General features: G+C 43.8%; 1 protein-coding gene across 1 annotated transcript in view; it reads left to right on the top strand.

Moving 5' to 3' along the window:
• Window positions 1–13,821, top strand: part of TBC1D22B (TBC1 domain family member 22B) — a 133,202-nt gene that overhangs the window by 517 nt on the left and 118,864 nt on the right. Inside the window, exons 2-3 of the mRNA XM_088482443.1 lie at window positions 169–213; window positions 11,491–11,780. Of these exons, the coding sequence (XP_088338569.1) occupies window positions 169–213; window positions 11,491–11,780 (335 nt within the window). The remainder of the gene's footprint in view (window positions 1–168; window positions 214–11,490; window positions 11,781–13,821) is intronic.

Raw genomic sequence — 13,821 nt, 5'->3', positions numbered from 1 at the left:
ACAAAAAAAAAAAAAAATTGTCTGGAAGAGTAAAGGTTAAATTTCCCAGCCAGCTGCGGGCTTCTGCTAGTATCCCCAGGTGGGGCAGTGTGTATATATATTAGTGTAATGACACATTGTATTACAGAAAGCAGAGAGCCTCATTTGTTGTTCTTTGTGTTTTCTCAGTATACAGCCCGTGTACGGTGCCCAGCAGCCACCACTTGACAAGAGGTAAGAGCATACATATAACTGTACAGGCCTGGTATACAAACACAAGTGCACCAAATATATCTCCTGTGTGTTTAATGGGAGTTTGTATATAGTTTGGTGCTTTCTTTAGCCTCTGGGCTTTTGTTTAAAATTGACTGTGGTTTTCTGTTCTTACTTGAATGTATTAAAATTAATATAATCCTGGCTCTGTAAATTGCAAAGAGACAATTGTTAGGCTACCGGGGGTTTGGTTCTTTTCCTAAAATTGTGGATGTTTTTCTCATTATTAAACTCCCTGGCCTGTCACTGGGCTGTATGTGTAGATGCAGATTATGTGCAATGTGTTTAGTGCAAACTCCTAATTATGACATTTACTGTGTACACCAGATATATTATAAATCATTCTTCTGTGCTATACAAGATGTTGCAATCATTCAGCACATTTTATGGAAACTTGCTTCACACGTAGTGCATTATTATTGCACCCCAATAATACAAAAGCAAACCTTAAGGCAGCAGCACTCATTATGCGGCTGATCAAGTTATTAGTTGAGTGCTAATCTAACTGCAGCCTTCTTTGATCACTTTGTGGAGACATCAGGCATAATGCCCCAAAATGCAGCTCTCACAGAGGAGCTACGGTATGTTCATTTTTCCTCACTTCCTGTCTGAGCAGCATAGGAGCAGAGCGTGGAACCATAGAAGAACAACTTGTCAGAATGTAAGTTGGGTGAATGGCACCAGTGAGGTTTCCTTATATCCACTACCCGATGAAAGAACAATTGTACGATAATGTAATCATTCATTAAACTGTGCAGTGGATAATGTGCCCATACTGAATGATATGTCGTTCAGTGCAGGCACTTTCCCTCATCCCTGAACATGCACAACCTGACAATATCAGATGTTCAGGCGATGACAGATGCCGACAACGCCCAGCGGGAGCACGTATCGCTGGTTGTTGCCGGCATAATCACTGCACGATTAATGAACGATAATGATGTTATCGTTCAATCGTCCATTTATATCTTGTAGTGGATATGAGCCTTTAGACATAGGAGTGTGTGTCTGTCTGTATGTACACACAATTGTAGTTAGGTTGTGCACCCATACACACATTGGGTTGTGCTTATACCAAGTGGCTTTAGGCAGTCCTATCTGTCTACACAAGTGTGTATTGGGATGTGGGGAGTTGAGCTGTGGGGCAATGGTCTTAGGAATTGGTAATGATGGCGCTGCAGGTAGGATGACGGGATCGCTGTGTGTTTTATTGTGAGGGACCGTGGCACAGCAAAATATTGTGATACGCTTTCCAGGAAATATATGTAAAGAATAAAAACTGCATTTTAGAGTGTGTATTTTCCCATTTGTAATGGAAAACTTGTCAGCAATTTCTTTATTTTCCTTGATTAACTTTGCTAGTATATAATTGTTGAAAATTAAAAAATTTTAGATTTAATACATGAGATGTATCGTATGTGTTTTTTTTTTTTTTTTTTTTATTAAAAGAAATATTGTGGAGTTAGGAACCTTAAAATATTTAATAAAGCAAAATTGTAGATGTATGTATTGGTTTTTATGTCACAAATGGAAAGAAAGAATAAATGTGAATCGGACTTTGCTACAGTCTTTTACATTCTGTGACCCCTGCCTACTCCGAATTTGAAAGTCATGTAACTTGTAAGTATTTCGTATACATGTTTATGCCAGTCTTTTTTTTTCCTCCCCTTTGGTATAGTACTTACAAAGTTATTTAGTGGTAATAAAACACTTTGGGGGTGATTCAAGTGTTTGCGGCTATTGCTTTCGGACGCCTGGCGAAGCAATTCAATTGTTCCTCCGTTCGGACGCGAATAGCCATGGGAGCACACATTTCTGCTCACAGCCTCCCGAGGTGGCGAGCATAAAGTGCAATAAGTTTGCCCTGGGTGCCCAAACTCTTGTAGCAGTACTTTAGACAGATTCAGCTGCTTTGCTTCAGGGCGCACACTCGTGCCCCATGGGGGGGGGGGGACAATTTAATTGCTCCGATGGGTGACCATTATGTTGGGGCACCAACAACGTCATTGAGTTTCCCCCCCCCCCCCCCCCCCCTGTAGTTTTTCAATGGTGGTTAGATATTTGATTCAAGCTATACTTTAGTAGCCAAACTATGTGGATACTGAGGATGTGGTTGTGAGGAGATTTGCATCCCTTCAGTCACAAGACCTTTAGTAGGCAGAGCACTGAAGTTAGGCATTAATGCCTAGCTTACAGTCAGCATTACAATTAATCTAGATGGTATTCCATAGGGTCGAGGTCAGAGCTTTATGCAAGCCAGTTAGGTTCTACCACACCAAACCATTTTTTGATTGACCTTGCTGAAAAAGAATGTAGAGGGATGGCGGCAGCCAGAATCCCAATGCAGGCATCCCAACAGGGTTAGTATACCGACACCTTTCTGTAAGTATCCTAACCTACCCCTAACCCTCACTCCCCGCACCCTAAACCTAACCCTCCCCCTAACCCCACTACTTACTGTCGGGATGCAGGCACCGGCATTGTACACACCTTTATCCCGTCTGTCAGGATTTCAACTACCTCCCAATGTAGAATGTCATTGCATGCTGTAGCATTAAGATTTAATTTTGCTCTAACTAAGGGGCCCAGGCCAAACCATTAAAAACCCAGATTTGTTCATCAGGCTCCTATATACAGATATGTTCTCATGCACCTAGCGTCAATACGCCATACATGGCGCGAGGAGAGTGACTGAATCGCTATGAAAGGTGTAGCATACAATCTTTTTCTTTGTGTCTTATGAGCATTGCAGAGCCAACGAAACACCACTCAGTGTACTAGAGATGCTGGGCTGCTACATTAACTGCACAAAAATTAGTTTTAAGCACCTACAAAGTCACACATGAAGCAAAATGGAACTTGGCGTGCTTCATACAGTAGCACTTCGTACACAGATTCAGACTTATTTGCACACAGATATACAGATGTTGCACATCAAACTGATCAGTGCAATCTACCAAAGTAGTTTTGTTGCTTCCAGTTGTTTTATATATGCAAATAAGATGCACATTGATAGCGTAAAAAGATGCTCTGCATCGTCTGGGCCCTGGCGTGCCGAGAGGGGCTGTTTGCGTGACTGTAGCCACAGTGTGTGAGGAGACATTAGTAGTAAAGTGTGACTTTGCTACCTACTTCACATCTAAAATTGACTCCATACGTCAGGACGTAATATCCCACCAGTCCCCCTGCTATCCACCTCCTCTCTTCCCAGATCACCACTCTCCTTCAATTTTACTGGCTCTAACTTTCTTCTCCCCTGTATCTGGAGAGGAAGTCATGTCCCTCATCCAGTCCTCCCCCCTTGACCCTATCCCTTCACGTCTCCTCCGCTACCTCTCCTTCTGCCTGTTCCCATCTTGCCCACCTCCTTAATCTCTCGCAATCATCAGGCACTGTCCCGTCTGAATTCAAACATGCCCTTGTCTCCCCCATACTAAAAAAAAAACAACCCTTGATTCTAACACTCTCTCCAACTACCGTCCCATCTCTCTCCTCCCTTTTGCCTCCAAGCTCCTTGAGCGTGTTGTTTACAAGCGCCTTACCACCTTTCTTTCCTCTCAATCCCTCCTTGACCCTTTTCAGTTTGGCTTCCGTTCTCTTCACTCCACTGAAACTGCCCTCACAAAAGTCAACAATGACCTCCTTGCTGCGAAATCCAAGGGCCACTACTCTCTGCTCATTCTCCTTGACCTTTCTGCTGCTTTCGACACTGTGGACCACCTTATCCTTCACTTCTTTGGTCTGCGTGACACTGCCCTCTCCTGGCTATCCTCCTACTTCTCTGTCCGATCCTTCTGTCTCCTCTCATGACTCCCCTTCTCTCCCACAGCCTCTTGCAGTGGGTGTTCCCCAAGGTTCTGTTCTTGGACCTCTCCTTTTCTCACTCTATACATCCTCAGTAGGTGAAATCATAGCTCTTTTGACCTCCAATATCATCTCTATGCTGATGATACTCAGATCTATCTTTCCTCCCCTGACCTCTCTCCCGCTCTCCTCACTCGTGTCTCCAACTGTCTCTCTGCCATATCTTCCTGGATGTCCCAGCAATTTCTTAAACTTAATATGTCTAAGACAGCTAATCATCTTCCCTCCCCCTACATAACCACACTTCCCACCATTTCTTTATCAATTGATGGCACAACTATCTCTAGCCCCAAAGTGCGCTGTCTTGGAGTTATCCTGGACTCCTCCCTCTCCTTCAAACCACATATCCAGAATCTCTCACAGTCCTGTCATTTTCATCTTAAAGATATTTCCAAGATTAGACCCTTTCTCACCCAGGATGCCACTAAAACCCTCATACACTCATTGGTCATCTCCAGATTGGACTACTGTAACCTTCTCCTATCTGGCCTCCCCAAATCCCTTTTCTCCCCTCTCCAGTCTGTCCTCAATGCTGCTGCTCGGCTCATATTCCTCTCAAAACGCTCTGCATCTGCCTCCCCTCTACTACAAGCCCTCCACTGGCTCCCCTTCCCCTTAAGAACCCAATTTAAGGTTCTCACACTCATACAAAGCCCTCAGCCATTCCTCTCCCATTTACATCTCTGATCTCATCTCCTTTCACTCTCCTGTCCGCCCTCTTCGTTCAACAAATGCACGCCGCCTCTCATGCCAATTGATTATTTCCTCCCACTCCCGCCTCTCTACGATCCTTTAAACGGGCTCTCAAGACCCACTATTTCATCAAAGCCTTCCAGCTCTCATCTTAGCTTGCTGCTACGTACTCCTTCCTCCCTGCCTACCTCATCTGTTTCACCCCTGTTTGTCTGCCCCTCCCCCTCATCTACTTCTTACTCTCTACCAGGACACCTAACACTTGATTGCTTTGCATTGTTGCTTATCTGGGTGTTATGGTCGTGAATGTAGAAATGTATATTATCCATGTCCTGTATTGTATTGTACTGTAAGTCACTATAAATCAATCCATTTGTTTATGTACTTTGTAAGGCGCTGCGGAACACTTGTTGCGCCATATAAATAAACGATAATAATAATTCCTCATTCTAGTGAATGTGTTTCCCCTGCTTCAGAGCCTACTGGTTGTGTGCTTTACACTTCTACTGTTAATGTGTGGCATTGTGCATAATGATCTGAGACTTGTGTGCAGCTTTGCGACCATGGAAAACAATCCAAGAAGCTCCTGATGAACAGTGTTGACATTACTTTCAGAAGCAGTTTGGAGCTCTGTAGTGAATGTTGTAACTGAGGAAAGATGTGTACGCACTTCAGTACTTGATAATCCTGTTCTGTGAGCTTACGTTCCCTATTGCTGTGTAGCTGAGGTGTTGTTGCTCCTAGATGTTCAACTTAACAATAGCAGCACTTACAGTTGACCGTGTCAGTAGGGTAGATATTTGATTTAACTGACTTACAAAGATGACATCCTTTGACTGTGCCACTCTGGTACTTTCTGATCTCTCTGATCTGCATGGCTGAATGCTTAATTATATGCACCTGCCAGCAATGGGTGTGGCTGAGCTGGTCAAACACACTAAATAGAAGGGATGTACACATACTTTTGGCCATGTAGTATATAAATCTGCTTATCATGGCAAAGAGACATATTTATCACAATCCTCATTTTTAATGCGGATGTGATAAATATTGTTTTGCATAAATTTTAAAAGTGTAGATTCAATTTTTTTATTTTTTTTTTGCAATGTAAGTTTACTGAAATCCTCTTTCCAGGAGCCTGGCTCCGATATGAGGCCATTATGGGAAAAAGCTGGAAGCAGTATGTTAACATTACGCTATCACGCTGTATCCTGGTTCAGGTCCCTGGCGCATGTATCACTGGGAGCAAACAGTGAGGGAGCCCGGGGCTACCTCTCCAAAAATATTTGCAAATCTGGAGATGGCTCCTATCGGGGTCTCCGTAGGCTTGGTAAAGCTTCACAACCCTGATAGTAGTCTGAGTACTTTGGCTGGTGTTGGTAATTGAGGGATTGCAGCAGATATCAGTGATGTGTGCTGCGGTCACTCCCTCATACATTTGGGGGGTCCTTAATATTTGTGGCTATCCTTCGCAAACGGGTGTTTCCATGGAATATATCGCAAATATTATATGATAATTATGTCCCAAGCTAGCAAGTTTTCTAATATTCATGTACTGCTTATATTTTTAATAGTCATTCTTTTATGAAGTATCCTACTGGTTCAAATGAAAAGAGGTTGCAGCAAGCGCCCCCTTTTTTTTTTTTTTTTTTTGTTTCTATCCTTTTTTCCTTTTTGTCTGATGTGTTAATGTGGGATATCTATTAACAATCTCACTTTTAATTGTTTGTTCTTATGATGCAGCTGTTTTTAAAATATTATCCCTCTATATAGGCAAGGGTTTGATTAAATTTAGCTGGAGTTGAATAGCGGTGCGAATGAGCTCCCGCAGCTATTCAATTGAACGAACTATTAGGGCGACTAAATGATCTCCTCTCACCCTCCTGAGGGTGCGAGGATAAATCCGACTAGAGTACTGGCCACAAGGTTGTTTTCTGGCTTAGCGCTGTGCTAACAGCCTTGCGGCCGGCACTTGATAGTCAGAGAATGCCGGTTGTCGCGCATAACACCCATGTTAATTCGCGAGAACCGGCATTCTTCGACTTAAATTGTAATTGTTGGACTAAACAGCGAACTGAATTGAATAGCTCCGGGACCAACTTCCCGGCGCTATTCAACTCCCGCTGAATTGAATTGCCCCCAAGGAGATGCTTTGATGAGCTGGTTACAGCATGCTTGCATATGTGAGTTCTGTACATGGGCAAAATAATTTACAGTACTGTAATTTTAAAGGGAGTTCAGTAAAAAGAGACAAGTGTTAACAAATGAAAAGCAATTCTTATATCAAAGTGTCTGTCGATTTGACACACTTGACTGCAATTCAAATGTTATAGATGTCCCCTGCCCATTGTCTATATTAGGGCTCGACAAAACCCGGGGGCCAGGCCGCCATGGCGACCAGATTTGTCTGCCTGGCGACCAGGTTTTCAGCAACCCCCGGGCCCTGTAGTGCAGACCGCGAGTGCGGTCCACACTACAGAGTAACAAACATACAGCCGCCAGCGGCGGCTGTATGTTTGTTATAGCAGCCGATGAGTCTGTCAGACTCTCATTGGCTGCTGCGTCGTTCACGGAGTGAGCCGGCTGGAGCTCACTCATGAGCTCCACCTTCCGGCTCGCCCCGCAGCAGGTTGGGAGAGACGTCATGACAGAGCGCAGTGCAGAGCGGCCAGTAGGAGCGCACAGCGGCGGTCGTCGGCAGGTGCGGGGATCAGGTAAGTTGCCTTTTTTATTTTAAGGGGCACTGCATAGGGGGGATGGCCGCTACTGTAGGGACACTGCATAGGTGGGGGTGGCTGCTACTGTAGGGACACTGCATAGGTGGTGGTGGCTGCTACTGTGGGGGCACTGCATATTGGGGGTGGCCGCTACTGGGGACACTATGGGGGGGGGTCACTACTGGGGTCACTGCATAGGGGGGGACTACCACTGGGGCAGTGCATATGGGGGGGGCACTGATTAAAGGGGCACTACATAAGGGAACCACTACTGGGGGCACTGCAGAGGGGGGATTACTACTGGGGCACCCCGTTAGTGGTGTGGCCATGGGGGTTGGTTGTCAGGGGCGTAGGTGCTCAGTAATGCTTCCAGGGGGGAAGGGGGGGTCTGGCTCCTATACTTTCATCCTGGCTCCTAAGTTTTAGAAAAATTTGTCAAGCCCTGGTCTATATGAATAGACGCTTGACGGAGTAATTAAATTGTTTCTCCATTCTGCTGCAAATTAGTATAGCGGCTACAAGCACCGGGCTTATTCGGGCACAGCAGCTAAACCCGTCGGAAACCCGCCCCAAATGGAGCAACAATTGAACTGCTCCATCGGGTGTCTATTTGTACAACAAATGAATCGCCCCTAGTGTGTTTTGTTTGGGTTTATTCCCATTTTGACAGGGTTATTGTTAGTGCCAGATTTAGGGTTTGGCCAACGCCCAAACCGAAGTACAATCTGCAATATTGCACTCCAATTACAGATGTGGGATTTATTTAATGGAATCCTTGGGGTTTATGGTTTTCCAGATCAGGTGCACAACTCTAATACGCTAACATTTGTAAGTGACTGATGTCTTACCCATATTGTCACTGTTATTTCCCTCCTGGTTACTGTGTAGTATTTGTCCTAGTGCTATAAAATGACACCATGAAGAAAAATCAGTGTTGTTTTTTTTTTTTAAACTTCCTGGATAACTGGTTTTCAGATAAAATGCCATATATTAACATTTATGTAACACACACCAGCATATTCCATTGCTCTTTACAACTGGAATCAAAACTATGAAAAAGTGTCTGGGTAATATATTGTAGGGGTGAACTCCTGTTTAGTGGAAGACCAGTAAGGAGAATATATAAAACAATGTGGGACAAAATGTGTGCATGCATTAAGTTTTTGCAGTGTCTTGTGTAAGATATGGGCACGTTCTGGGATGTCTCTTAGCATATGTAACATGATTTGGATACAGATTAAATGTGGGGAGCAAAGGCCAGTTCGGGGTTAAGGTTGTACCTATTCAACAAACTTAAGGTGTAGGCTTTGTTGTCATGTTGTCGACTGAACTATAGTTATTAGGATGGTAACTGCAGTTGACCGATGGGAATATTAAAAGCAATATACTTTTGAAAGATTTCGTTTCTGTTGGTGAGATGATATCCAAGAAAAACATTCCGTAATGTGGATTAACATAGGGTGGAATTAAATGCCATGTTGAATAGGGCCAGGAATGATTACCGGAGCTACTCAATTGGCTGCACTGTTATTCCTGACTAGAGGATTTCTGCTTGCACCTTCCTGTGGTGCAAGCAGAATTCCAACCTACTAGTGCTGCGATGCTGGTTTCCGACTATGGGCCAGATTTAATTTATTTATTTTATTTTATTTTTCTGATTCACATTTCACATAAAATAATGGTGCCAGAAAGTACAACAAAACCCCCCTCCCCTCGTGCTCACACTACCGTCCCACTGAAGCCGCTCCGCAATCCCTGGCCACGCATAGACCCTACCACCGGAGAGCTCTATGCAGCCGGAGATAGGAGCAGTAGACAGCCGGGACGTACAGGAGGATCAGTGTAGACTGAGAAAGACAGCAGGGATCAGAGCAGGCCAGGATGGAAAGGAGTCGTCAGTGCAGGCCGGGACAGACAGAGGCACAGCAGTCACCACAGGCAACACTCAGCACATGCACTCCTGTGCATGATATGAACACCGCAATACTATAGGCACGAATCTCCGCTGGAGCTGATGAGGATCTGCTTCCTCCCTCACTGCAAAATCTAGTAGCCAGGCAGCAAAATCTGGTAGCCATGGCGACCTGGCCCCCCCTGGGATTTGTCAAGCCCTGGCTTAAGGTGCCATAACCTTCATCTACTGACTTAAGGGCCTGATTCAGAGCCGGACGCTCTGACCAGAGCGCTCGCTCTGAATCTGGGCCCTCCTCCATTAAAATGGAGCGTCCTCCTAGACGCTCGTATAGCTGTGGGTCACCACCCACAGCATATACGAGCGTCCAAAAATATGGTCGCGATGGTCTTGACCATCGCGACCATCGGACTTGCGACGGAAACCCTGCGGTAGGGTTTCCCAGCCACAAGTCCTGGAGTGATTTTGGCTCTATCAGAGCCAAAATCACTCCCACTGACATCACTAGTGATGTCAGTGGGGCCGGCTTCAGACGGTAGGCGTTCCCATGGGAACGCCTCCGTCTGGCAGGCACACCCCCGGCACGCCCACCAAAGGGGGCGTGCTGTCAGTCACCATCGACAGCACGCCCCGTTTGGTGCGAGACCCGAAGCGACAGCTTGGCTGTCGGTCAGGGTCTCGCGCATGAGCACGACGGAGCTCCTTCCGTCGTGCGCATGCGCAGTGGGGAACATCGACCCACTTGCGAGCGTACTGCCGCTTGCGAGTGGGTCTGAATGACCCCCTAAGCTCATAGTGCAATGGGGACAATTGAATAGCTCCGAGAACTCATTCTCTGCACTAATCATCATTTCGTTAAATTCCCCCCACAGATTTGTAGATAATAGGTAATTTTGGTTTAATCCACGTACAGCTGTTACTGAAATCCAAAAGAGCTGGTTAATTTTCCAAGAGAAGTAGTATAGAGCGAGACAAGCAGTAGACCTATGACTGAGCCTTGTGGTACTCCACCTTCTAAAGAAAGCATAGAGCAGGTGGCTCCAGAGATATGAAGACTCAAGAGTAGTTAAATAAGTAGGATGAGAACCAGGAGAAAAGAGCATCCTGAAGACCTAGTAATGGTAGTGTTTGTTTGAGAAAAGTTGTCAACTTACCCTTTATTAGTTTTGTTTAAAATAAATAATATAAATGGCTCCATGGGCAGTTTATAGAATTTGGATATGACCTTTGATTCCTATAGAAGGGAACTTGACACCAGAATTTAATCCTATAAAAAAAATACTGCTATTTGGAGGCCTGCTTCCTATTCCTACCTCATGACCCTTCCCTTCTAATTTGCAGCCCTATGCTCAAATACCCAACCACGTGAGTGGACAGCTCTTTGGTTACCATAAGATCTATTAAATGATCTCCTGCAATATTCTGTTGCTATAGTATTATCTGATTTGGTTACAGATTGTATTTACCCACCTCCACCACTTCCAAATTTGGTATTCAGTGTTCTCCCCAGAAATTTTTTTCTAGCCGGGTGGCATCAAGAAGTAGCCGGGTGGGGGCCTTCGCAATAATAAAAATTTTTAAACCCTTACCTTTTATAATGATTTCAACTTGAAATAACTTTTTGTATATTAATTCTCCTTCTTATTAGAGGCCCAGTCCTTTGATTATGAAAAAGCTGCAGTGTCTGTAGGATCTGGTCCTTTTTATACAGCTCCCAGATACTGTCCCCACTTGCAGGTTCCCAAAGTGCCGGCTGGTAAGCTGTTTCTTGTCGGGTGGTGCACCCGCAAAAAACAGCCTGGGGAGAACACCGGTATTCAATGGACACGTAAAAGCAGATTATTTGTAATGAAAAGGGGGGAAAAAAACGCATTTAAAAAAATCTGCGGAGGAGGCAATTTAAGAGCTTAACTTCAGTTAGATGTATATTTGGCTTGTATGTAGCAGGCTTTGAAGGACTTTTTCCTAAAGTTTCAATTAAAACAATTTGTAAAATGACAGTATCATGCAGTCCCTTTTTTTTTCTTCAACTTAATGCCGTGTATTTTACAGTTTCCGATCCAATCACTCGCGGGTACACATACGTCATCTTAAGAGTAGAAAAGCCTCCAGTTTCCATGAATTTGCAAGGAATACAAGTGATGCATGGGACATTGATGATGACGATGATGGAGAGAGTGAAGAGATTGTACACTCCATGTCCTATCAGACTCTTGGTTCTAAAATGGCTGATGTTACAGATGTGGAGATCACAGAATCTAACTTCAGAATGGCAGAAGAAAATGCTGGCCAGACTGTTGTGAAGTCTGTCAGTGAAGATCACCTACAAAGAGTAACAGCAGGTATCTAGGCACCCACAATAAATAATGTTATCACACCCAGTAGAAGGAACAGTCATACAAACTGCATGCAATTTATGTTACTATAGCTTTAATTAAGGTATAAATATCCATGTGGTGTGGGAAGAATTTTACAAAAAAAAAAAAAAACCTCTCTTTACTAATTGTTGGTAAAATGGAAGTCTCTACCTGAGGTTCACAAAATGTACCTTTGCAGCAGAGCATTGGGGTAGCTTATTAATTGCTAAATAACTTATAAAAAATACCCACTTAACTGACTTTCTCACTGTTTGTCGAGTAATTACAAATACAGGGAAGATAAGTCTGCACGATTCTGCCCATAGATGATTACTGCCGTCAGGTCTACTTGAATATTGGGTAAAAGTCCTGTTTGCTGATGTGGTATTAAAATTGCTAGAGATTCAGCCATATTTTCTACTGTTACAATATGGGATGTAGCAAAATCCTTGTAGGACTTAAAGGTGAAGTGTAAGGGTCTATGCCAGTGTTGGCTAACCTTGACACTCCAGCTGTTGTGGAACTATATATCCCAGCATGCCCTGCCACAGTTTTAGCATGCCCTAATATAACTGTAGCAGTGCATGCTGGGTTATGTAGTTCCATAACAGCTGGAGTGTCAAGGTTAGCCAACACTGGTCTATGCTGTAACCAGCAGGTAGCAGGTTTCCTCACTCTAATGGTGCATACACACTAGACGATATGCTCCCTGAGCGATATCGTCTAGTGTGTCCCCGGCAGGCTGTGCTCAATGTCGTTCATGACATTGAGCACAGCCGCTGAACGATATCATTAGCGATATCGTTCAGCGCCGGGCTCTCTCACCCATTCCCTGACATGCAGCAACCTGACGAGGTCGTCAGGTTGGCCTGCATGTCAGCCCGATGAACGAGGATGACGAACGACCCGCGGGAACGCGCGTCGTCGTCATCGTTCATCTTTTTTGTGTTAAACATGGACGATAAAGTGGACGACTGAACGATAACGATATCGTTATCGTTCAGTCGTCCACTTTAATCGCCCAGTGTGTACGCACCATAACTGTGTATTAGCTAACAATCATTCACACAAACTTGTATCAATGTTCAATTATAACACATTAAAACACAGTGGGCACGTTTCGCTGTCGACAGCTTTCGCAAGACTAAGTACGAATTACACGCTATATATTCATTATGAAGGGCCAATCCTATCTCTTTTTTTTATTTTTTCCATGTAGTAATTTTAATTAAATTAGAATTATCCTGTGTGTATCAATTAGTATATGTAAACAAAGAGCCAGTGGTTCAGTATTTTAAGTCAGTCAGAGGTCAAAAAGATATTTAATTATAGGGATAATTTCTCAAATTTACATAACAATATACAACTATATATCCATATCACGGAGCAGACATCCATTGCTCCCACTAAATAATATAGCGCACATAAATAAATACACACCCCTCCAATTTACTATTGGTTAAACAGCAGGCGTCACACAGGATGATTCTAATTGGCTTAAATAAACATGTGATGCAATGGAGAGATTATTGGTTCTTTTAAACGAATATTTAGCGTGAAGATGGTATAATCAGACAGTACAATTAGTACAGCTTGAAATGAATGCCCACTGTTTGTTTTTAATGTGTTTTATTTGACCATTCATACAAGTTTTGTGTGTGAATTAGTTAAAAAGTGGGGAAACCTGCGAGCCGCAGAGTAGAGAGAATGTGACTGCTATTATGCCTAATTGATTTATTTAACCTCCTAAAGTTGACCCACTGAGTGTAACCTTTTTTTTAATTCGAATGATTTTTGCCAATAAACCCTACACAGGTTTTGCTACAGATGTCTACATATATCTAGCCTCCTTGCGCATTAAACAGCCCTACTAGTTAAGCCATGCCGTGGCGCATCTTGGTTGTTCAGAGCGTCTTTTGTGCAACTTTTTCCCTTAGTGTGTCTTATTTTAGGATCTGTATATTCTGTGTGCAGCTGTGTCAACATGCAAAATTCTACATTCGTGTCAGAGCCGCTGTTGTGAATA

The sequence above is a fragment of the Taudactylus pleione genome, unplaced genomic scaffold (genome assembly GCF_031769625.1).
Source record: "Taudactylus pleione unplaced genomic scaffold, aTauple2 ptg000288l, whole genome shotgun sequence".
Lineage (NCBI taxonomy): Eukaryota > Metazoa > Chordata > Amphibia > Anura > Myobatrachidae > Taudactylus > Taudactylus pleione.
This window is presented reverse-complemented; position numbering and strand designations above follow the sequence as displayed.